This window comes from Equus quagga, chromosome 1 (assembly GCF_021613505.1).
Source record: "Equus quagga isolate Etosha38 chromosome 1, UCLA_HA_Equagga_1.0, whole genome shotgun sequence".
Lineage (NCBI taxonomy): Eukaryota > Metazoa > Chordata > Mammalia > Perissodactyla > Equidae > Equus > Equus quagga.
Window position 1 is genome coordinate 83770388 of NC_060267.1, and position 23929 is coordinate 83794316.

At 39.9% G+C, this 23929-nt stretch overlaps 2 protein-coding genes across 2 annotated transcripts in view; one reads left to right on the plus strand and one right to left on the minus strand.

The window, feature by feature from the left end:
- The window catches only part of LOC124230503 (olfactory receptor 1L8-like), a 91848-nt gene that overhangs the window by 57161 nt on the left and 10758 nt on the right, over positions 1–23929 (minus strand). The window lies entirely within an intron of this gene.
- On the plus strand, positions 18166–19128 carry LOC124230510 (olfactory receptor 50-like). Its single transcript, XM_046646662.1, has one exon. It carries the CDS (start codon positions 18187–18189, stop codon positions 19126–19128), a length of 942 nt encoding a protein of 313 aa, XP_046502618.1. The 5' UTR covers positions 18166–18186.

The following is a 23929-nucleotide window of genomic DNA, read 5'->3' on the forward strand; positions in this document are numbered from 1 at the left end:
AATAATTGGGCCAAGTTTATCAAAACTAAACTTATTTTGCAAACTAATGAGTCTTAATTTGTCTATCTTTGATAAAAACGAGGGTAATTTTAGAGAGAAAATTTGTGTTTTGATAGAAATCATAATGCACTTTTGTGGATATTGGATTTTGGATCTGTTAATCGCCTTTAAAGTTTTTTTTTTAACCTTCAAACTAGACTAGATCCTGAATTCTTCTAGTCCTCTGAAATATCTGGATACAAATCTCCATACTAACCTTTTCAATTTTTTCCTTCTCTTTTCTTTTGGAGTCATTAAAAACTGAAACCACCCCTGTTCCTGAAGTTCTGCAAACTAAAACTGGACAACTTGATATAAACTTAAGAAAGATCACCATGATAACATGCCTATTGCTATGTAAGCCACTCAAAAGATCCCTGAACACTCAATGACATCATCAGAGCTTCCTGGTTTGGGGGTTCAGGGATGACCTGGTGGGAAAAAGTTACTGATAATTCTAATTACTATAGTCTTTGTTGGTATTTGTCTCTGTTGTGATGCCTATTGTTGTTACAACGAATACACAAATTTACGAGATAGGTTACTACAATGCCTTATAAAACCCCTACCAACCGCCCTCCTTGCAAAAGTCATTTTACCAGGCAGCTCAACTTGTTCCTTTCTGTGGCATCCTTATGATGCCCCCATTTAGCAGAAAGTAGCCTTATTTGAGACTATCCCCTTAATCTTACAAGATTGTGGAATGAACAACAGACTGCATGATTAAAAGCAAGAATTAAGGAGTTAAAAAAACTTCCCTAGAGCATAAACTCTGAGATAAACTTTGCTAACTGAAGCTGTGCATATTCAACATAATCAACTGTTGTTCAAAAATAACCAGGCCTTTCTGTCCTTCCTTAGTATATGAGTGAGCTGTGTTTCCCAGAAATTCGAGGTCTAGACATCATATTCAGTCTTCAAGGCCAAATGCAGGATGATGAGAAGGTGCCAACCAGCAAGGCCACATACTCCCCTTCCACTACCTACAACCCCAGCACATGCCTCCCTTCCTATGCCTAGAACCCCAGATAAAAACCCCCTACCTCTTTCCCTTTGAGGAGCTGGATTTGAGTTCTAACTCTCACCTCCTTATCTGGCTGCCTTTCAATAATAATAAATACTAAACCCTCTTTCCTTGCCATAACCCTGATGTTTCAGTTATTGGCACTACTGTGTGGTGGGCAGACAAATCTGTGTTTGAGTTCAGTAACAACACCACCCCCAACTTCTTCTGTTACCTTGCTGCCCTGCTTAAGCTCTCCTGCTAAGACACCTCCCTCAATGAAATTTTTATGTTCACTGTTGGGGAATTTGTCATTATCCTGTCATTTATTGGTGTTCTGGTCTCTTATGGCCACAGTGGGGCCACCATCCTGAGGTTTCCCTCAATCGAGGGGATCTACGAAGCCTTGTCTACCTGTGGCTCCCACGTCTCTGAGGTTTTATCAATCTATGGGAAAATTGTGGTATTTTACTGTTTCCCATCATAAAGTACCTCAAATGACAAAGACATGATTGCTTCAGTGATGTGTACAGTGGACTCCCCATGCTGACTCCCTTCATCTACAGGCTGAGGAGCAGAGACATGAAAGGGGATCTGAGGAAACTTCTCAGAAGGGAGATTTTTTTCCCCCAGGTGACAATATCTTATTATTATTCTTATATTATTGACTGACCCTGTCACAGAGGTCTCCTTGAAAAATGTTTAGTTAGAAGATCAACTTTGTTCCTTCTCCCTATACATTCTTCTTTTACTAGTCTCTCCTATTTTTGGTCCCCTATAGTCCTTGGCATTAGAAATGTGAAATATAATTGCTTCTCACTCTTTAAATTCTTAACTCCAAAGATGAAGAAGTTTGGAACTGTCAAAGTGTTTGAGATGGTACTTTTTAAAGACAGAGTGAAAAGTATATTTGACCCCTTATTTGAGTTAGTTTTATTGTTCAAAATTAAGTTGCTTTAGAAATTAAGATGTCGTAGAATAGTTGCATGAAAATTAATGATAATCTATAGTATGGTTTCTCTATTTTTTCCAGAGCTATAAATATACAGTGTAGTTCCATGTTTTCAAAGCAAGGAAGTTCAAAAAGCTTGTCTTCCTAAATGAGGTAACTGATTAATAAAGTATTTTCTTACAGCTTCCTAAAACCTAAACAAAATGCAAAGCTTCTGATCTTGCTAGTTAATTTTACTGTGTGCCTGGTGTAAAGAACTCAACAGAGATGTACGGAGAAATCACTACTATTAACAAATTTCCTGATTCTAGGCATTTTTTTTCCCTCTACAGGACTTTTCTTGGTGGTATCGTCTATATTCTTCTTCCTTCTAGTTTGGAAAAAGTGAGGATTGTTTCTTTCTGCCCAAACCGAGACAATCCATTTTCAGTCAAAGCACAGATAAATGTATGCATGGGATATCACTTATTAAACAAAACTGATATTCCGTGACCACTATGTGCAGGTAGTCTTCTATACAAATGAATCAAAATTTCTCCCTTTGAGAAGTTTACATTACAGAGGGGATACATTGTCATTAAAAAATAAATATGTAAAGCATATGGTATGTTATAAAATAATGAGTGATATAGTCTGGACAACAACACAAACAAGGTGAAGGTGGAAAGGAATGTTTTGGGTGGCATTGCAATTTTAAGTAGTCTAGTGGTCAGAGTAGGCTTCCATAAAAAGGAGAGATTTAAGTGAAAAGCTTAAGGAGAACTGAGAAATAAGTTATCGTTTTTATCTGAGGGAAGAAAATTCCAGACAGGTGGTGTAGAAACTGCAAAGGGTCTGAGAGGGGAGAGTGTTTGGAAAATTAGAGAAACAGAAAGGAGGCTAGATTGACTTTCACACGGTGAGCAGTGTATTGTGAAGATTATTAGGAGAAAATGGCTAGAGGTAACAAGGGATCTGTTTGGATGAAGCTTTCTAGGCAATTATAAGATCCTTGCTTTAACTATGTGTGGTTGAGAAAGCAGTAGAAAGTCATCAGCAGAGGAGTGACATGATCAGCCTTAAGTTTTACAAGTATCCTCCTGCTCTTTCGCTCAGAATAGACTGAAAGAAGGCAAGTGTGAAAGTAGGGGGAACAATTATGAGGCTAGTTGGAATAATATATAAGAGATTTAGGTACCTCATGTAAGCATGGCAGCCTTCGAGGCTTGAGGTAGAAGTGTGAGCATCCTAACAAGTCTCGAAGAATTTAAAAGGATTTAAATCATACAAAGAGTGTTCTCTGACCACAATGTAATTAAATTAGAAACAAATAACAAACAGATACCTGAAAACTTTCCAAATATTTGGAAACTCAGTAAGACATTTCAAAATAGCCCATAACTTGAAGAAGAAATAAAAAGTGAAATTATAAAGTATTTAGAAGGGAATTAAAATAAAAGCAAAATACACCAAACATGTGAGATGCAGCTAAAGTAGTGGATAAAGGGAAATTTATAGCAATAAACACTACGTTAGAGAAAAAGAATGAGCTCAGTTTCCACCTTTAAAGATCAAATTAAACTAAAAGTAAGCAGAAGAAACTATAAACATAATGACACAATTAATAAAACAGAAAACAGAGAAACAATAGAAGAGTTAAACTGAAAATTGGTTCTTTTAGAAGAACAATAAAATCAATGAACATCAGCCAACTAACTGAGAGAGATGAGAAGACATAAATTACTGATATTAAGAATGAGAGATGACATCACTACAGATTCTACAGATATTAAAAGGACAACAAGAGAATGTTATGAACAACTTTGTCAATAAACTCGACAACTTTGATGAAACAGACAAATTCTTTAAATAATGAAAAATCCCAAAGTTCATGCAGGGAGAAATATACAAGAAACTAAGTATTAAAGAAAGTGGATTTATAGTTTAAAATCATCCCATAAAGAAAACTACAACCACAGATGGCCTCATGAGAATTGTACCAAACATTTAAGAAAGAAATAATACCTATTCTCCACAAACTCTTCCAGAATATTGAAAAGAAAGAAATTTCCCAATCCACTGTCTGAGGTCAGCGTTACCCTGATACGAAATCCATAAAAATATGATACAACAAAAGAAAACAACAGAGTAAAATCTCCCATAAACATAGGTGCAAAAATCATTACCAAAATTTTATCAAATCAAATACAACATAGAAAGGCTGAAACACCATAACCGACCAGGTTTCACTGTGGCAATACATTTGGTTCAGTATTCCAAAATCAATTATTGCAATTCACCATTTTTATAGACTATTGAAGAAAATCCAATTATCATCTCAATATGAGAAGAAAAAAGTGTTTGATAAAATTTAATATCCATTCTTGATTAAAAAAATCTAGAAAAATTCCTTAAACTGGTAAAGAGTATCTTTGAAAAACCTAGAGCTAACATCATACTTAACAGTAGAAGACTGAATGCTTTCCTCCTAAAATCAGGAAAGAGATAAGGATATCAGCTGCATCACTTCAATTCAAAATTGTGCTGGAATAGTGCCTAGGGTCAACAATACTGTATTGTATGCTTAGAAATTTGCTAAAGAGGTAGATCTCATGTTAAGTGCTCTGCTACAGACTGAATGTTTGTGTCTGCCCAAAATTCATATGTTGAAATCCTAACCTCCAATATGGTGGCATTAGAAGGTGGGGCATTTGGGGCCGGCCCGGCGGTGCAGCAGTGAAGTTGTTCCACTTCTCGGTGGCCTGGGGTTCACCCATTTGGATCCCGGGTGTGGACATGGCACCACTTGGCAAAAGCCATGCTGTGGTAGGCGTCCCACATATAAAGTAGAGGAATATGGGCATGGATGTTAGCTCAGGGCCAGTCTTCCTCAGCAAAAAGAGGAGGATTGGCAGTAGTTAGCTCAGAGCTAATCTTCCTCAAAAAAAAAAAAAAAAAAGAAGATGGGGCATTTGGAAGGTGATTAGGTCATGAAAGCAGAGCTCTCATGAATGGGATTAGTGCCCTTATAAAAGAGACTCCAGAGAGCTCCCTCATCCCTTCTGCCATGTAAGAACATGATGAGAAGACAGCAGTCCATGAACCAGGAAGTGGGTCTTCATCAGCCACTTAATCTGCTAGAGCCTTGATGTTGGACTTCCCAGCCTCCAGAACTGTGAGAAATAAATATTTCTTGTTTAAGCCACCTAGTGTATGATATTCTGTTATAGTAGCCCAAACAGAATAAGATTTGCTCTTACCCACAAAAGAAAAATAAATAAAGGGGGCAAGAGAAAACTTTTGGATGTGTTAGATATGTTTATGGCTCTGGTTGTGGTGATGGTTTCACAGGTGAATACTTATCTTCAAATTCATCAAGTTGTATATGTTAATTATATATAGCCTTTTGTATGTCAATCATATCTCAATAAAGGGGTTTAAAGGAACTCAAAATTGGGCTGGAGATCCTAGTCAATGAAATAATTGGATATACAACTTTGTGTATACCACTTGTAGGTGTGTACAAAACAGAAATGCATAATATATACAGCAAAAGATATATTCAAGGATTTTCATAGGAGTTGCCCCCCCCAGGCCCTGTCACCGTCCTGTCCTTCCCTCTGGCTCCAGGAATTTGAAGCGTTTGCTCAGATCAAGTTGCTCTAGTCTGCATGCAACAATTGTAGCATCGCTCCAGAGGAGCACTTTGGAGGCTGGTTCCATGCCTTAGAGCTGCTCAGCAAGATGGAGAGGTGAAGCCAGGGATGACAGGGGTGGACTCACCCTGTGGGCCAGCTCCAGAGATTTGTGCATGGCCCCTTGGTCAGTGCTGAATCCTGTTTCCTGGTGATAGCTAGGCATCCAGACTCCAGCTTCAGGATAGGCACTGGGAGGGAAACTTGAGTGTGGCTCCTGGTGGCCTCATAGTTGACCCTCTCTCATGTAGCTACAACATGTCACGTGAGCTGGAGCCCCCATCTGAGTTGACTAACAACACCTGCAAGGCCAAGAAAAACACGTCATCCAGAAGCTCTGGAATAAGTCAGTGCCCAGACCAGGGATGGCAGGGGTGGGCTCCTTGTACTTAGAGAAGCTTTGCGTCTAAGTGCAGGCATGGGGAGTCAGCCTGGAGCAGGGATCCAAGCTCCACTGCTGGCCAGCCCTGTAATGGAGTGAGTCACCTTACCTCTCTGGACCTCAGTTTTTCCTTCATGAAATGGAGTAATGCTAAATGATCTAATCAGAAAGCTAGAGTGAATGGGATGCTGGTGACCGAGTATTTAGCACAGTGCCTGGAGCAGAGTGTAGTGAGGGGCAGGGGCAGGGGTAGGCTGTGTCCTTGGAAGAGACTTCCCTCATTTTAAGCTGGCCCTTTCATCCAGCAGCCAGGCCCCCAGCATGGAGCCCAGTACCAGCAGCAGCTCCCACTCCAACTCCTGCGACCATCTCAGATGCAGCCCCTACTCAGTATCGGGAAATTTGCCAACACACCCAGTGTCCACTTGGCCAGTCCTCCAGCTCCAAGGTGGAGGAGGGGCCCAGTTGAGAACCATTAATATCAAATCTCATGCAGCTGCAAGTGCTGTTTGCCAAGGCATCCTGAGGTTTACGAGACCGTATGAGACAGATGTTAGTTAGGAAGAGGTAGGATTTGGGAGAGGTGATTTAATATTTGTATAAGAGTAAAAAAAAAGTTTACTATTTGGGGAGGGCCAATATTTATTTGTCATAAATAGCCAATCCTACACTTAAATATTATACTAAAATTCTGTTTCTCCATAGCCTGGGAATTGCAATTTTGTTCTTTCATTTCCTATGTTAATTTAAATGAGGTACAGATGCTCTTATTCCTCATGCAAATAAGAAAGCTTGCAGAGTCTTCAGGTCATTTAATGGGTAGAAGCATTTCAGTATCATTAACTACAATGAGGAGCTGAGACTATCTCTTGGAACTCCTGGGATTCGTAGGCAGAATGTACCTTCATAAAGCACAGCAGCAACATCTGAAATTTGGATATCTTTAAATATTACATTTGCAAGGACTATTTCCTGCCCCAGGATGGTGGCTACCTTCCTGGAGTTTTGGAGGAAGAGGAACATTTTCTACTTGTCTTGATGAGGTTTCTTTTGACCACTAACTAGGAACCTGTAGATTTCAAAGTCAGATTCTGGAATTCCATCAGCACTAAGTGGTGAAAAATTGTAAAAACATGGAAATGTACAGTGTGAAAAGGAAAAGGCCAAGGGAAGATTATTAGCCAGTGGATTAAGGAAAGACAGGACTTCGCTTTCTCAATCTCCCTCCAGGGTGCCCGTGGTTGATCCTTTACCTTAGATTTGAATCCTCCTGGGATCCTTGCCTCTGGCCTTAGGAGTCCTTTTCCTACTGGTTTCACATCCAGGGGAAAGATTTGTGATGCAGAGTTTAAGGCTACAGCTGGGCCTCATTCCATAAGCATTCCTGCTGCTGTGAATTAGGATTTCTAGCATCTCTTGAACTCCTTGTATAATTGGTTTAACCTAGCAGTTCCCTAGAAGGCCCCACCCCCTCTTCAGGCACATCGTGGCCACTCCTCCCTGGCTAGGGCCTCATGAATCCCAGGTAGCTCTGTTTTGCCAGGATAAGGATAGTTATCACATGCCAGTGAAGGACCCTTGATACTCTTTTCCACTGGCCAAAGTGAAGTCTGGGGCCTTGTGGTTCTGAGGTCCACCATCTTAGGCAATCACCAGTTCAGAGACTCAGTTGTGTTGGTACCGACTTGTCTCTAAGTGGGACTGGGCCAGAGCCCTTAGAACTTACAGCCATCTGGGATGGTTGTGCTCTTTGTCCAAGTCTGTGCCTTGATTTTTATTTAATAATAAATGTATGATTTATTATATCATATAAATAATAAGTGTATGAGCCTTTCCCATGGGGTGGTTGAAGGACGAGGGATGTGGGGAAGGGGGGATGCCATCGAGACTGATAATCCATGCACGTGCACGGACACAGCCTTGTCACTTACATACTGAAGCACCTCCAATCCAGGTGGTAAACAAGCATTGAGCTCACCCAAGTGCCCTCCTGAGGCTTCCTAATGATTGGGAGCTAAAGGGTTAATACCTGGCCCAGGAGGGAGCCAACAGGACTCTGCACAGCCTCCTGCCTGCACCTTGTTAAATTATGTCAACATCATTCCCTTGGATACAATCCACAAAGGCAAGAGCCAGAGAATTACTGATGACATGAGTTATCCTTCCTCTTTCCTGATGGCTGCAGGTGTCACCCAGACACACAGCAGAGCTGGCCTCTGCCAGGAAGGTCTTTTCAGTGTAGCCCTGGGGCTGAACACACACCTAGATCCTAACAGCCCTGGCCCTTCTGATGTGGCACAACTGTCTGGGTACATGGTTTCCCAAACAACAGGAAGGCATGGCATACAAATATAGCAGAGGAAGAGTACATTGTTGCATCCTTGGGCTTCCATTGGCCAAGAAAGCAAGGCCAGTCACCCAGAAGAGGCTTGCATTTCAGAGAGGGTCCATATCACTCAGTCTTTGACAAGGAATCTTCTCTTTATACCTGAGACCCCTTGACCAAACCAGACGGCCCAGGGCAGCCAAGGTAGTCATAGGTCAGCCAGGGGTATCTGCTGCCTCTTTGGGGAGAGGATATCCCTGCTCATCTCTGCTGCATGGGGCAGCAGAACTTGTATTATCCTTGATTCCCAATGAGAAATGTTCCATCACTTCCAGTAAGAATATGGGTGTCCTCACAGTGACTATTCTGCTAGAGGGAAAAAGGATACCTGATGCCTCCTAGGGCTGCCCTTCCTCGGAAAGAGCCAGCCCTCCATTTGCAGTGGGTCTTAAAGCTCTAGCTATGGGCAGTGTGGACACTTCAGTCCAATTTCTGCACAAATTTGGCTGTTTGATTTAGATTTTTTTAGAATTCCACTCTGGGTGCCCAGTCCCCAGATGGTTCTTCATGAAGTGAGACACGAAGGCAAGGGTGAATCCAAGAGGATTTATAAACATCCATCCTCCCCCATTTTCTTATAAACTGAACCTGCAGATATTTGTGAACACAGATGGAGATTGGAGGCCCTTCTGCCTTGGGTGCCTTTGGTTGATGGCCCTGGGTCATCCTGTTGCACAGGCTTGCTCCACTGAATTCTGAATAGTCTTATTTCCAACATATGCCCCAAATCAACTGGATATTGAAAGAAAACCCTCAAGGTAGGAAGAGCTCCAAGTCAGCATTTTCCTACTGAGGGCATGACCAACAGGGCAGCTCTTATGGTGATTCCAATAACTCTGAAAGGATGTGGAGCAGAGTAATCATGCTAGTGACTCTTGGAATCCCCTTTTTAGTCTCTTGTTCTTTTCCATAGGTGAGACAAGCATGGGAGAGAGCAAACCTCTGCTACTACCCAACCAGTCACAGTATCGTTTCTATATTTAAATGAAGCAGATCTTCAAACTACATTTAAATAAAACAATAAAGCAGAGTCATAGGTTTTGTTTTGCCTCTGTGCATGTGGAAGACAAGGGAAGCATTTATCTTTCCAAAGCCAAGATTTTAATTTAAACATCAACCTAGACTCCAGTTAACAAGTAAGAATTCTAGAATTCTGTATCCAGAAAAACTTTCCTTCAAAAATAAAGAGAAGTAAAACTCTCTCAGAAAATAAACACAGAATTTTATCACCAGTGGACCTACCATACAAGAAATGTTAAAAGTTCTTCAGAGAGAATGATATTTGGATCTATGTAAAGAAAGGAAAAGTGTTCAAGAAGGAATAAATGAAAGAAAATAAAATCTTTTATTTGTTCTTAATTTATCTAATAAATAAATGTTCAAAGTAATAATTGCAACAGTGTAAAGGGAAGTAGCTTATGGATAAGTGAAGTGAATGACAGCAATGCTCTAAGCGATGAGAGGGAAGAATTGGAAATACTCTGTTATAAGGTACCTATGCTCGGTGTAGCGTTATTTGAAAGAATACTTAGATTAGTTGTAAATATATATTACAAACTCTAGAGTAACAAATAAAAATTTTTAAAGAAGTATAATGGATACTCTAAGAGATGAAAGAATGTAGAATTTTGTGAATAATTAAAACCAGAGAAGGCAGAAAAATAGGGGGAGATAGAAACAAAGGACAAGTGTAACAAATAGAAAACAAGTACAACATGGTAGATACCAATCCAAGTTTATCAATAATCACTTTAAAAGTGAATGGACTAAATACACCAATTAAAAGATAGAGACCATCTGAGTGGATAAAAAGACAAGACCCAACTATATGTGCTTATAAGAAACCTACTTTAAATATGAAGACACTAATAAATTAAAAGTGTAGGAGCAGACAGAGAAAATATTGGAGGAAATATTTACAAATCATATATCCATAAGGGATTGACATCCAGAATATAAAAAGAACTCTAAAACTCAACAACAACATCAAAAAGCAATCACCCAATTCAAAAATGGGCAAAGGTCTTCAATGACATTTCTCCAAAGAAGGTATACAAATGGCCAATGAGCACATAAGAAGATGCTCGACATCACTAATCATTATGGAGATTTAAATCAAAACCACAATGGGATACCACTTCATACCTATTAGGATGATCATTATCAAAAGACCAGGAAACAACAGATGGCTCGAATGTAGAGGAATTGGAACATTTTTGTACTGCTGGTGGGAGTGTAAAATGGTGCAGCCACCCTGGAAAATATTATTGTGGTTCCCCAAAAGTATTAAAAAATAGTGTTACTATATTGTCCATCAATTCCACCTCTGAGTATATATACACAAAAAATTGAAAGCACGGATCCAGAGAGTTATTTGTGTACTCATGTTTATGGAAGCATTATTCACAATAGCCCAAAGGTGGAAGAAACCCAATTGTCCATAAACAAATGAATGAATAAACAAAATTTGGTATATATACAATGGAATATTATTCAGCCTTAAAAAGAACACAATTCTGGGGCCCACCTCATGGCCGAGTGGTTAAGTTTGCATGCTCTGCTTCAGCGGCCCAGGGTTTCACCAGTTCAGATCCTGGGGGCAGACCTAGCACCACTCATTAAGCCATGCTGAGGTGGTATCCTACATAGCACAACTGGAAAGACCTACAACTTGAACACACAACTATGTACTGGGGGGCTTTTGGAAGAAGAAGAAGAAAAGAAAAGAAAAGAAAAGAAAAAAGATTGGCAACAGATATTAGCTCAGGTACCTGTCTTAAAAAAAAGAAAAAGAATAAAATTCTGATACGTGCTAAAATAGATGAACCTCAAAGGTATTATGTTAAGTGAAATAACCTGGACACAAAGGGACAAATATTTTATGATGTCACTTACACGAGGTACCTAGAATAGTCAAGTGCGTAGAGACAGAAAGTAGAATGTTGGTTACTAGGAGCTGTGGGGGTGGGGAATTGATAGTTATTGTTTAATGGGTACAAAGTTTCAGTATGGGATGATGAAAACGTTCTGGAGATGTATAGTGGTGATGGTTGCACAATAATGAGAGTACTTAAAACCATTGAACTGTATACTTAAAAATGACTCACATGGTAAATTTTATAGTATGTATATTTTACCACAATACAATAGTAAAGGGATGGAGAAAGACATACCATGAAAATACTAATTGAAAGAAAGGTGGAGTAGCTATATTAATGGCAGAAAAAGCTGACTTCAGAACTGAAAAATTACCAGCAATAAAGAGGGCATTACATAAAGATAAAGGGGTCAATTCACCAAGAAGACATAATAATCATTAATGTGTAGGGATCTTACAACAGAGTGTTAAACGCTGATAGAATGGCAAAGAGAAGTAGACAAATTTACTATTATAGTTGGAGATTTCAACACCCCTCTATCAGTAAGCAACAGATCAAGCAGGCAGAAAATCAGTAAGGATATAGTTGAACTGAATAGCACCATTAATCAACTGGATCAAATTGATATTTCTAGATCACATCATACAACAATAGCAGATTACACAGTTTTTCTCAAGCTCGCTTGGCATATTCACCAAGATAGCCTACATTCTAGATTATAAAACACACCTTGAAAACTTTAAAAGAATAGAAATCATACAAAATATGCTCTCAGACCACAATGGAATTAAACTAGGTGTTAAAGCAGATACACAGCTGGAAAATCTCAAAATATTTGGAGATTAAACAACACATGTGTAAATACTACATGGGTCAAACAAGAAGTCTCAAGACAAATTTTTGAATATTTTAAACTCAATGAAAATGAAAACACAACTTATGAAAATTATGGGATGCAGAAAAAGCAGTGCTTAGAGGGAAATTTATAGTATTGAATGAATATACTAGAAAATAAGAAAGATCTAAAACTGGTCATGTAAGCTTCTATGTTAAGCAACTAGAGAAAGAAGATAATATAAAAATAAAGCAGCAGAAGAAAAAAAATTGGAGGAGAAATCAGTAAAATTGCAAACAGGAAGTCAATAGAGAAAATCATTGAAACCCGAAGTTTGTTCTTTGACAAGATCAGTACAATTGATAAAACTCTAGCCAGCTAACTAAGAAAAAAAGAGTTCTTTACAAAGCACAGTGGGTGGCTCAAGGAAGCTGCAGGAAAGTCAGAGCATCAGGCTGGGGGCTTTGGAGCTGGGAATATACCCAAAGTATACCAGTCTCATAAACTACAGGTTGATGTGCCACAAACTTCTTGTGAAGCCTGGCAGAAGGATAGACTCTGTTCCCTCATTTGTCAGATATTCATGGAGCACCTACTCCGTGCCAGTTCAGTGGAGTGAACAGAGCAGACACCACTCTCTCTGTTCTTATGGAATTTATATTCGGGGGGGGGGCAGGGAAGACCTACAGAAAAGTATGTCAGCCTTATTGAAGCCTTACTTAAGAAGGGGAGGGGTGATCAGATCATTTACTGAGGGCTCCTTCTGATGGAGGCTCTTTGTCAGCCTCTGCCCAGTGACTAGGCCTGCCACTGCAGTGTGGGGGTGTGGGGCTGGCCTCTGGACAGGCAGGGTTATCGCAGGAGCCCAGCCCCACAGTGGGGTGCTGTGGGAGAGCAATGTGGAAGGAAAAGGCAGGCCTTTGGCTCTGCTGCATATCCACCTACCGCCAGCACCAACTCCTCCATCCTAGGCATCTGGCTAGACCAGTACTAGGAGGATTTCTGTCAGTCTCTGCACTTTATTGGACTAAAGCATTTAGTGGCCTATGTGCAGCTCAACCTGCCTGGATTGGACATGGAGTGCCATGCCCACCTTCTCTGCACCCACATGGGCATCCAGAGCCTATGGGGCAGAGCCTGAGGGAGAGGAGGATTGGGGTACCTGTGTGCATTTGAGGAGGGGGATGGAGTTGGACCACACTAGGAGAAGCCTCCAGAGGCTGGTGTTGGGCCCGGAACACAAAATAGCCTCAGACCACTCATCTGGTAGACTGCACTCTGAGAAGACTTCCTAGGGTGGGGTCTGGGCTGAGACTTCTCTTAAAAGCAATATGACGTTTTCTGTCTTTCAAAAGGCAAATGGAAAGCCACTCATGTTGATGAACATTTCTCCTCTTCCACTTCTAGTGCCAGCTCCAGGGCTTGGTGTATCACCAGCTTCACAGCTAGAGCCAGCTACTGTGCCAGTTCCAACATCAGCACCAGAACTAGAATCAGTCCAAAGCTAGAGCCAGCTCCAGTTCTAAAGTCAGATTCAGTACCACCAGCTTGAGTACATGCTAGGTTGAGTTGGAGCTAGCACCAGTTTTAAGCTAGAGCCAGCCTCAGAGCTAGAGCGAGCTCCAGCACCATCTCGAGCAATATCTATAGAGCTAGATCCAGCTCCAGTGCCAATTCTAGCTCCAGTGCCAGAGCTGGAGCCAATTCCAGAACTGTTTTAACCTATTGCTAAAGCAAAGAGAATAGTGTTTGCTTCTCGACGATATCTTCCGGGAAGGGGCTCGAAGGAATTCTCCGGAGTCAATACTTTGTGTATTGATATGCATTTGTCAAAATGGGTTGACTAGTTCACTAATATCTGAGCACATCATTGCTGTAAAGTATATATTACAATAAAAATATAAAAAGAATACAGACTGTTTAATTTCCTTTCATGTTTATGAAGTAAAAAACAGTCAAGAATAATATGCAGTGACAAAAATAAGAATAAGATTTACCTTTGGAGGAAATAACTGGAAGGGGCAAGATGGAGGATTTTTTCTTTATCTGGCTGATGATTTCATGGGTGTTCTTGTTTGTGATAATTCATCAAACTGTGCTCTTAATGTATGCTAATTTTTCTCTATGTAGGGTATACTTCCATTAACAAATATTTATTTTTTGAAAAGCATCATTCGAATCTATCTCTGGCTTCCTCCAAATCCTGCCTCCCTGTCTCCTCTCAAGAGGAATTGAATAGCCTGAATTTTATGTTTATGATTCCATTAAATTTTTATAGTTTTATTTCTATGTGATTTATCTCTCTGTCTCTGTCTCTGTCTCCCTCTTTATATGGGTGTGTCTATACATATTTACATTTGTATGCATGTGTGTATACATACGTTTCCACACATACATGCATAGACAAAAATACATACATATTCGTCTTAAGTCTGCTCGTCCTGCCATAACAGAATACCACAGACTGGGTGGCTTAGATGACAGAAAGTAATTTTCCCACAGTTCTGGTGGCTAGAAGTTCAAGATCAAGGTTCTGGCAGATTTGGTTTCTGGTGAGAGACCTCTTCCCGGCTTGCAGATGGCCACCTTCTCACTATGTCCTCACACTGCCTTTTCTTGGTGTGTGTGCAGAGAAAGAAAGCGCGAGTTCTCTGTTGTCTCCTCCTATGAGGACGCTAATCCTACTGGATCAGGGCCCATCCTTACGATCTCGTTTAACCTTAATTGTGTTCTTAGATGCCCCATCTCCAAATACAGCCACACTGGGGGTTAGGAGTTCAATATATTAATACTGGAGCGACACAAACTTAGGTCCATAAAAATGCATAAAGATATAAAATCTTTGTTTATTTCTGCATTTTGTCATATTTTTGGAGTCTTGCATTTTTTCTCTCAATATTTCATTTCTATATCTGCTGACATGGCATATAATTGCTCTACTATATTCCCTATATAAAAATACCATAATTTAGTTGTTGTTGAACTTTTTTTTCATTTTTTCTGCTATTTTGAACAATGTTGCTGTGAACTTTCTTGTTTATATCTCCAGTTGTACATGTGCAAAGCTTCTTTAGGATGTATACCTGAGAGTAGAATTGCATGGTCCAAGACAATGCAAATTTTCAACTGGAAAATATAATGTCATATTGTTTCTCTAGTAGAAATGGATAAAAGACTTTGAACTAATACACATTATTGTCAAGAAAGAGCATCCTCTAACAAATTTTCTAATCTATTAATATAAAAATGGAACCTTATTGAGGTTTTATTTGTCTTCCTTGATTATTATTGTTTGACCATCTTTTTATATGATTATTAGCCAATTTGAGTTTCTTTTCTCTGAAATAGCTATTAATCTCACTTTGCTTATTTATCACTTTTTTTGTGTATGCATATGTGAGTGTATTTTTGTTATTAAATTATAAGCTATTGAAGGGGGCAGGTTTTGAATAGGCTTTGGAAAGATGGTCAGGACTGGAATAGCAGAGGATAAACATGAAGTTCTTCTAGGAAATAGTATCTGGTACCTGGCGAAGTAGTAATGTCATTTCTTAATTCAAAGAGACACTTTTTCTAATACTGTTTAATAAAATAAGAAATTCTGCAGAGTCATGGGTTTTATTTTTATCTCCATGCATATAAGAAAAGAGGGAGGTGCCAATGATGTTCTTCTGGTTTGAGAAGGAAGAATTGTCGACTCTTGACTTTTAGGAACACAGGTAGTTCAATTGTACATATTATAATTGAGCAACAGATTATCATCTATGATTGACAGTATCTAGAATCCATTTCTGAAACCTAAATACCTTACAAGACTCATCATTCAAATAGCAGTTCCAAGTATTGACTGATTTAACACTAAACAGAACGAATTAATAGCACATGAATATTCACACATCTTCATCTCCAGTAACAACACGACATTCATCTTCTACCTGGCTTTGAAGAAATGGAGCTGGAGATGTATGCAATATTTTTTTTTGTATGCCTTTTGGTGAGGAAGGTTGGCCCTCAGCTAACATCTGTTGCCAATCTTCCTATTTTTTTCCCCCGAAGCCCCAGTATATAGTTGTATATCCTAGCTGTAAGTCATTCTAGTTCTTCTATGTGGGATACCACCACAGTGTATTTTAATGAGTGCTGTGTATGTCTGCACCCAGGATCCAAACCTGCAACCCCGGGCTGCTGAAGTGGAGCACCAGAAGTTAACCACTTGGCCATGGGCAGCCCTGCAATAAATTTGAAATCAATTTTGTAAGGAGTTTAATGGAAAGCATCTCTTGAATGGTTAATCTATGGTATTGTGAAAAACTTGCACCAAGGGAATGCAGACTCCATAGCCTTTGGGCAGGAGACCAAAATTTCTAGAAACTGTAGTCCATTTCCTAGGGCCCATTTGTGCTGATGGGATATAAAGTCCTTCAATCTTTTATTCAGAGAGTGAAAGTATTAAGAGTGTTTCTGGTGTTCTTGAAATAGCATGGGACTCAGAAACAAGAGACTGTGGTTAATACACTCACATTCCAGTTTGATTTCTTATGGACTCTGGTTCACATTTTCCCCATGTCAACAGATGAGGCAAAAAGCTTTGTGAATCACGAAGTTCCTAGGAGCTGCTTTGTGTTTATTATCATTATTCTTCCAAGTATGAACTCTCCTGTTGCCTGCTATCAATGAATAGCTCTTCCCTCAAGAGAAAGGTAACCAAGCAATTATTTCCTGTTTGTCTGTAATTTGGAGCTGGAGGTGGAGAGTTGCCCTCCCTTCCCCAACCCGTGCCAATCCTCTCCATGATTGGTAAAGTTGGAACCCATGCCCATTGCTTAGGAGTTATAAACAAGTGTGTGTACATATGTGTATCTTATTTGGTTTTGAATGGATAATTCTTCTCCCTGTTGCAATGCATGTTTGAGACCCTTAAAGACTCCACTCTCTTCATTGTATTCTGTGTCTTCTAGAGAGTAATGGAAGAACCTTTCCAGACCTGTAGCTGAGAGTATATATGCTCATCACCCAAGAGGCAATGTCAGAACAGGAGTAGAATTTATATTCAGTGGTGTGATTGCATGTGTTTATGTGTATTTGTGTGTGTGTGTGTGTGTCCAGTCTGTGCTACTGATCCATAACATGGCTCTACCACTCCTCACACCAGGGTATAACAGACTGCTCCATGTAGAATAATTTATCTCAAACTGATCCGCTATCTAATTTTTGAAAGGATAGGGAAAAACATGTTTTCTCTTGCTTATTCCTTACCCCCTATTAAGTCTTGTTGGTTTTTCCTCCAAATTTTATCCCAAACTGTAATTATCTTCTTCTCTGCTGCCATGATCCAGATGTAAGCAGGTACTATTTTGTATACAAACTACAGCAATGGCATCCGGTTAAACTTCTGCTGACACTCTTGAATTGTTATAATTTGCTCTCTACCCAGTAGAGACAGAAAAAAAAATTCATTCATTCCTTTCCTAAAACCTTCTCATGGGTGTTCTACTAGTCTGAGAATAGAGTCAAAATTTTCCATTATAGAGGAAAAAATCTTACATAATCTGGTTCCTAGATAATTCTCCAACCCCATAAATTTCCCATGCTGACCATGCTCCTGGATGCCGTAGTCCTGTCCTCTGCAAACAACTGGAATGCCCATTTTTATAACCTTCACACAGCAGGCTTTTATTATTAAGGACTCATTGTAAAGAACTCGTAAGAACAGGCTTCCTCATCACCTTAGACTCTTGTAATTTAACAATGTCTATCAAAATCGTGAATGTATGTTTCCTCCAATTCTATTTCTAGGAATTTATCCTATATATCTATCTGTGCAAAATAGTATATGAACAGTGTTATTAATGTATGTTAGATCAGGTTTTTAATGGAGTTTTAGCATATTAGTGGGACAAAAAGAATGTGCTATTCAGGTTAAAATTCACATACTGACTAGTTCAAAACCGTGTTTCCATTATTTGATGGTCATAATGACTTCTCACTCTTGCACATTTCCATCTCTTTTTTTTATCTCCAGCAAAATAGAAGAACATGAGGAAGGATAATCAGAGCAGCGTGTCTGAATTCCTCCTCCTGGGGCTCCCCATCTGGATGAAGAATCAAGACATATACTACACTCTTTTCTTGGTCATGTACCTGACCACAGTGCTGGGGAACTTGCTTATCATCCTGCTCATTAGGGTAGACTCTCACCTCCACACTCCCATGTACTTCTTCCTCAGCCACTTGGCCTTCTCTGATGTCTCTTTCTCATCTGTCACTGTCCCAAAGATGCTCACGAATATGCAGACACAGAGTCAGTCCATCTCATATGCTGGGTGCATTTCCCAGGTGTATTGTGTCTTGCTGTTTGGGGGTCTTGACAGCTTCCTTCTCACATCAATGGCCTATGACAGGTATGTGGCCATCTGTCACCCCCTCCACTATATCACCATCATGAATCAGAACCTGTGTTTCCTGCTAGTAACTGTATCCTGGGTCCTATCCTGTACCAGTGCCCTTTTGCACACCCTCCTCCTGGTCAGTCTATCTTTCTGTGGAGAAAACACTCTCCCCCACTTCTTTTGTGACATCTCCACCTTACTTAAGCTGTCCAGCTCAGATACCACAGTCAATGAATGGGTTATCCTCACTGAAGGATCAGTGGCCACTACGCTGCCATTCATATGTATCCTGGTCTCTTATGGCCACATTGGTAGCACCATTCTTAGAGTTCCCTCCACCAACGGAATCTACAAAGCCTTCTCCACATGTGGCTCTCACCTCTCTGTGGTGTCTCTGTACTATGGAGCAATTATTGGACTGTACTTTTTCCCCTCATCCAATAATTCCAATGACAAGGATGTCATTGTGTCTCTATTGTACACTCTGGTCAGTCCCATGCTAAATCCCTTTATCTACAGTCTGAGGAATCGAGATATGAAAGGAGTGCTGGTAAATATACTCAGTAGAGGAAAATTTTCACCACGATGAGCATTATTTTTCCTATTAATTGAATATAAGTCCTGCTTCATCCTGCACATGCAACATGAGTATTCTTTCCTTTCTGACTAGCTCCTTTTTAGTGAATCTTGATGTGGCATTTTTTCCTCACTCTCTGTTTTGTCTTGCACTTAGTTTTCTTCTCTGTTTAGTTTTTGTTCAATTTAAGGAGTCATAGGAAAAGTTTATTAAAAACATACCTACACAACTATCTTTTCCTGAATGTTTTTTTTCTTTTTCACATGATATCCCTTGTCCTACAAGCGTTTAAAATTTTTATGCAGTTACAGCTTTCAGGCTTCTTATTTTACTTTTTTTATAGTTTACAAACTTTATGTAGCAAAGCTTTTCTTTTCTCAAGATAACAAAAATATTCCTTCTGGCAGTTTCATAATTTTATTTTCGTGTCTAATTTGTTTTGTAATACACTTGAAATTTATTCTTGTGAATGACATTAATTATATATTTAATTGTATTTTTGTGTCTAATTTCTTATCGATTGTCCAAATTGTGTTTCAGGTATGTTATAGAGTTGTGGTAATGTGGTATGTCACTTTTTTTCCTCTTATATTAAGTAGTCCTGGCCACAAACTGAAATGAGATGGCTTTCTGTACAAGACCAGGAAAATTGCCCAGGCAGGACTGGTACTGCCCGCAGGTGGTGAATGAACTCAAACTTGACTGTAGCCCTCTGTGTCCTAGGTTGGCCAATTGGGTGTGAAGCATGGTCGTGAGAGTAGAGATTTTAAAGGGGCTTTCCAAGTGATGATGTGAGTATGGGCGATCAGTCCAATTTGATAGGGGGTTCAACCTTTCAGAGCCTGGGACCAAGAATGCATAGGCAGAATATCTGGAAATTTAGGCAACCTGAATTGAACTCAGGCAGGACTTCAGTGTAGTTTAATCCAAACGTATCTGAATTTTTAAAAGATATTTCCCTGCCCTCTGTACATAAATATAACGCCCTATGTTTCCATCTGAAATGGTAAAGTTTTGTCTTCAGTCCTGAGGAATTGCCTCTGCTCAAGGCAAATGTAGCTAACTTCATTGCTATAAGCTGATACCTGTCACAAATTATTATTTTATTTTACTAATTGGTATAAAGGAGGGAATTAGTATTAAAAGAGGCTTTGTAAGTTTCCCAGTGCCACTAAACTAGCGATGTTTAGTAGAGGTGGTGCTCAAACTGCCATGTGTGTGTGGTCAAATCCTGAGTCCTTGGAATAATTTGAATATTTTTCAAAATTGAGCAATATTTTTTAGCTATTTTACTAAAAATTTTATTTAAACTTTAGAAAAATATTGAAATAGCAAACAAAGGAGCATATGTAACATATATACAGTTTAAATATACATGTATATATAGTATGCTGCTTGTGTGTATATACATATATATGTATGCTGCTTGTGTATATATACATATATATGTATGTGTTTGCATGTATGTGATGTCTAATTACACTTTAAAGAGTAATATTAAAAAAATACTCATGTAACAGTCTCCAGGCTTAACTAGTAGAAAACTAACAATATTGTTCAGCCCCTTGTGTCTCCTCCTCAATTGCATCTTCCTCTTCTCTTGAAAATACCCAGAATCTTTAATATTTTCAAAATTTCTTTGCTTTTCTTTACAGTTTTAACAATTCTATTTTGATCCTTAAGTTTTGCCTGCTGTAGAACTGCATATAAATGGAATAATATGACATTTATTCTTCTAGGTTCTGCTTTTGCTATCCAATACTGTCCTTGTGAAATTCATCCATGTTGCATAATATTCCACTGCTAGGCTGCTACAAACTTGTCTGTTCTATTTTCTATGGCTATTTTATTTGCTTTCAGCATTTTTCTACTACAAACAATGCTGCCACAAACCTTCTTGTACATTGTGTAGTGCATATATGCAGGACATTCTGTGAGTTCTAGACCCAGAAGAAGAATTACGGGATTGTAGATATGCGTGTGTTCAACTTAACTATCGCTGCTAAGCTCTTCTCTAAAATAGATGTACCAAGAAGTCAAAGTGAAAAGTCTACATGTTGCACGATTTCAACAATATGACATTCTGGAGAAGGCAAACTATAGAGATAACAGAATGATCAGTGGTTACTGGGGGTTCAGCTTTGAGGGGGAGAAGGATAAGTAGGTAGAGCAAAGGGGATTTTTAACAAAGGGCAATGAAACTATTCTGTGTGATGCTGTAACAGTGGATACATGTCATCGTGTATTTGTCAAAAACTAAAAAAACCTGAACAATATAAAGGAGTGAATTCTAATATCAACTATGTGCTTTAGTTAATAATATATCAATGTTAGTTTAATTGGAACAAATATACCACGCAGAAGCAAGATGTTAATAATAGGGGAACTGGTTAGGGGTGAGGGAGAGGTATATGAATGCTTTCTGCTCAATTTTTCTGTAAACCTAAAACTGCTCTGCGAAATAAAATCTATTAAATTTTTGTTGCTGTTGCTGTTTTGGTGAGGAAGTTTTGGTGAGCTAACATCTATTGCCAACATTCCTCTTTTTGCTTGAAGAAGATTGTTGCTGAGCTAACGTCTGTGCCAATCTTCCTTTATTTTGTATGTGTGAGGCTGCCACAGCATGGCTTGTTGAGTGTTCTGTAGGTCTGCACCAGGGATCTGAACCCATGGACCCAAGACTGCTGAAGAAGAACTTGCAAACTTAATCACTGTGCCACCAGGCCAGCCACTAAACAATCAATTTTTAAAAGTTTTACTAATTCAGAGAGATCTCATCAAGATGGCAGTGGAGGAAGCCTCTGAACTCACCTCCTCCCATGGACACAACCAGGTTACAACTATTTTTGGAAAAATTACCCTGGAGAGAAAACTTAAAACTAGATAAAAATAACCCACAACAAAGGATAGTCCTGAGTGAAGCAGAAGAGGCAGAAATTCCTCCTGGAGAGAAAAAAAGCCACCTTCATGAGTAGCGGAGCTCCACAGCTGGAGAGGCTGGAGTCACCCTAAGGTATGCAGCCCTCCCTGGAGAAGTGGGGACCTGAGTGGGGGCAGCTTACAATGACAAGCATCCTTCAGACTCAGCACAACTGAGATGAGTGCCCTACTATCTGGCTTTGCTGGCTATTAACTGCAATGGGGGCTACCCCCAGAAAAGCTATCAGACAAACCCCAAAAAAACCCAGCTCTTAAAGGGCCCATACACAAATTCACCAGCCTCAGAGGCAACCTAAAATCACCAGAAAGAAGGCTGTACAGTCCTTTGGTGAAAGGATTTTCAAGTGGTAGGCTCTGGGTGCATCTTGGTGAGAGGTGAGACCTCTCCAGAGCCTGAGACATTGGTGGCGGCCATTGTTGTGACCTAGTATAGGCATGCCGACACAGAGACTGGCAGACACCATTGAAGTTCTTCCCCTGGCCTGTTAGCTCTTGGGTCTGACACATCCACTAGAGTGCAAATTTAATCCAGTCTAGCCACCTCAGGAAGCCCACCCTAGGGATCGGCCTCACTCAACAGCAAGCTTTCAGCCTATTTGTCACCCTGCATAGACTGGGTGCCTTTATCCTCTACAGGCAGTAAGTCCACCTCTGTGGTGCAGGGCCTGTGTGAGGACCAGGTATGCTGTGGGGGGGTCATTGGTGGGAGGTGGGGGTCTCTGCAGTGGGGTAATGGGTTATGCTCCAGGGGGTCAGGAAATTGGCACAGGCCTGGACTGTGTTGACAAGGGTGTGTGGACCTGTGGGGGTGGGGCTTATCAGCAGCAGATGACCGGGCTTTAAAAACAGCCATAAAGAGAATTGGCCTCACCTTCCAAAGCCTGAAACAATTGGGTGTTCCTGTGCCTAAGGCCCACCCCACTCAGCTGCAATCCTAAGAGAACTGACAACAGCCTTCCCGGCCTGAGGCCTACAGCAACTGTAAACCCCTGAACCTAGCAACCAGCTACACAGGGTACCTATGCAATTAACAGGAAAACTGCAGCAGGAGTGTGCGCTTAGACCTTGTAGCCAATGGTGCTGAGATTCCCCAAACCCGATTTATAAATAACTGGTCATGGGAAGGAAGGAGTAGACTCCTTGGGTACCTGCAGTAAGAGCAACACTGCCCCAGCAGAAAGACACAAGTAGTCCACACGGGGGTCACTCCTGGATCATTTGGACTGGTAATGAGATGGAAGCACACTGCCGACACTCAAAAGACACCTCTTACATAAGGCCACTTCTCCAAGATCAGGAGACATAGAGGACTCACCTAATACACAGATAAAAGCACAGAGAAAGAGGCTTAATGAGGGGACAAAGGAATACATTCCAAGCAAAGGAATGGGACAAAACCCAAGAAAAAGAACTAAATGAAACAGAAATAAGAAATCTACCTGACAAAGAGTTCACACAAAAACTCATAGGATGCTCACTGATATTGGGAGAAGACTGGGTGAATACAGTGAGAACAACAAAGAATTGGAAAATATAAAAAAGAAGCAATCAGAAATGAAGAATACAATACTGGAAATGAAAAATTCACTAGAAGGACTCAAAAGCAGAGTAGATGATACAGAAGAATGGATCAGTGGCCTGGAAGAAAGACTAGAGGAAATCACCCAAGATAAAAGATAAAAGAAACAAGAATTAAAGAGAATGAGAACAGTCTAAGGGAACTCTGGGACAATATCGAGCACACTAACATTCGTATTATAGGTGTCCCAGAAGGAGAAGAGAGAGAAAAAGGGACAGAGAATATATTGGAAGAAATAGTAGCTGAAAACTTTCCTAACCTAAGGAAGGAAACAGACGTCCAAGTACAGGAGAC

Coding starts and splice junctions, on each gene's coding strand:
- LOC124230510 (XM_046646662.1), top strand. CDS start 18,187: ATGAGGAAGGATAATCAGAGCAGCGTGTCTGAATTCCTCCTCCTGGGG.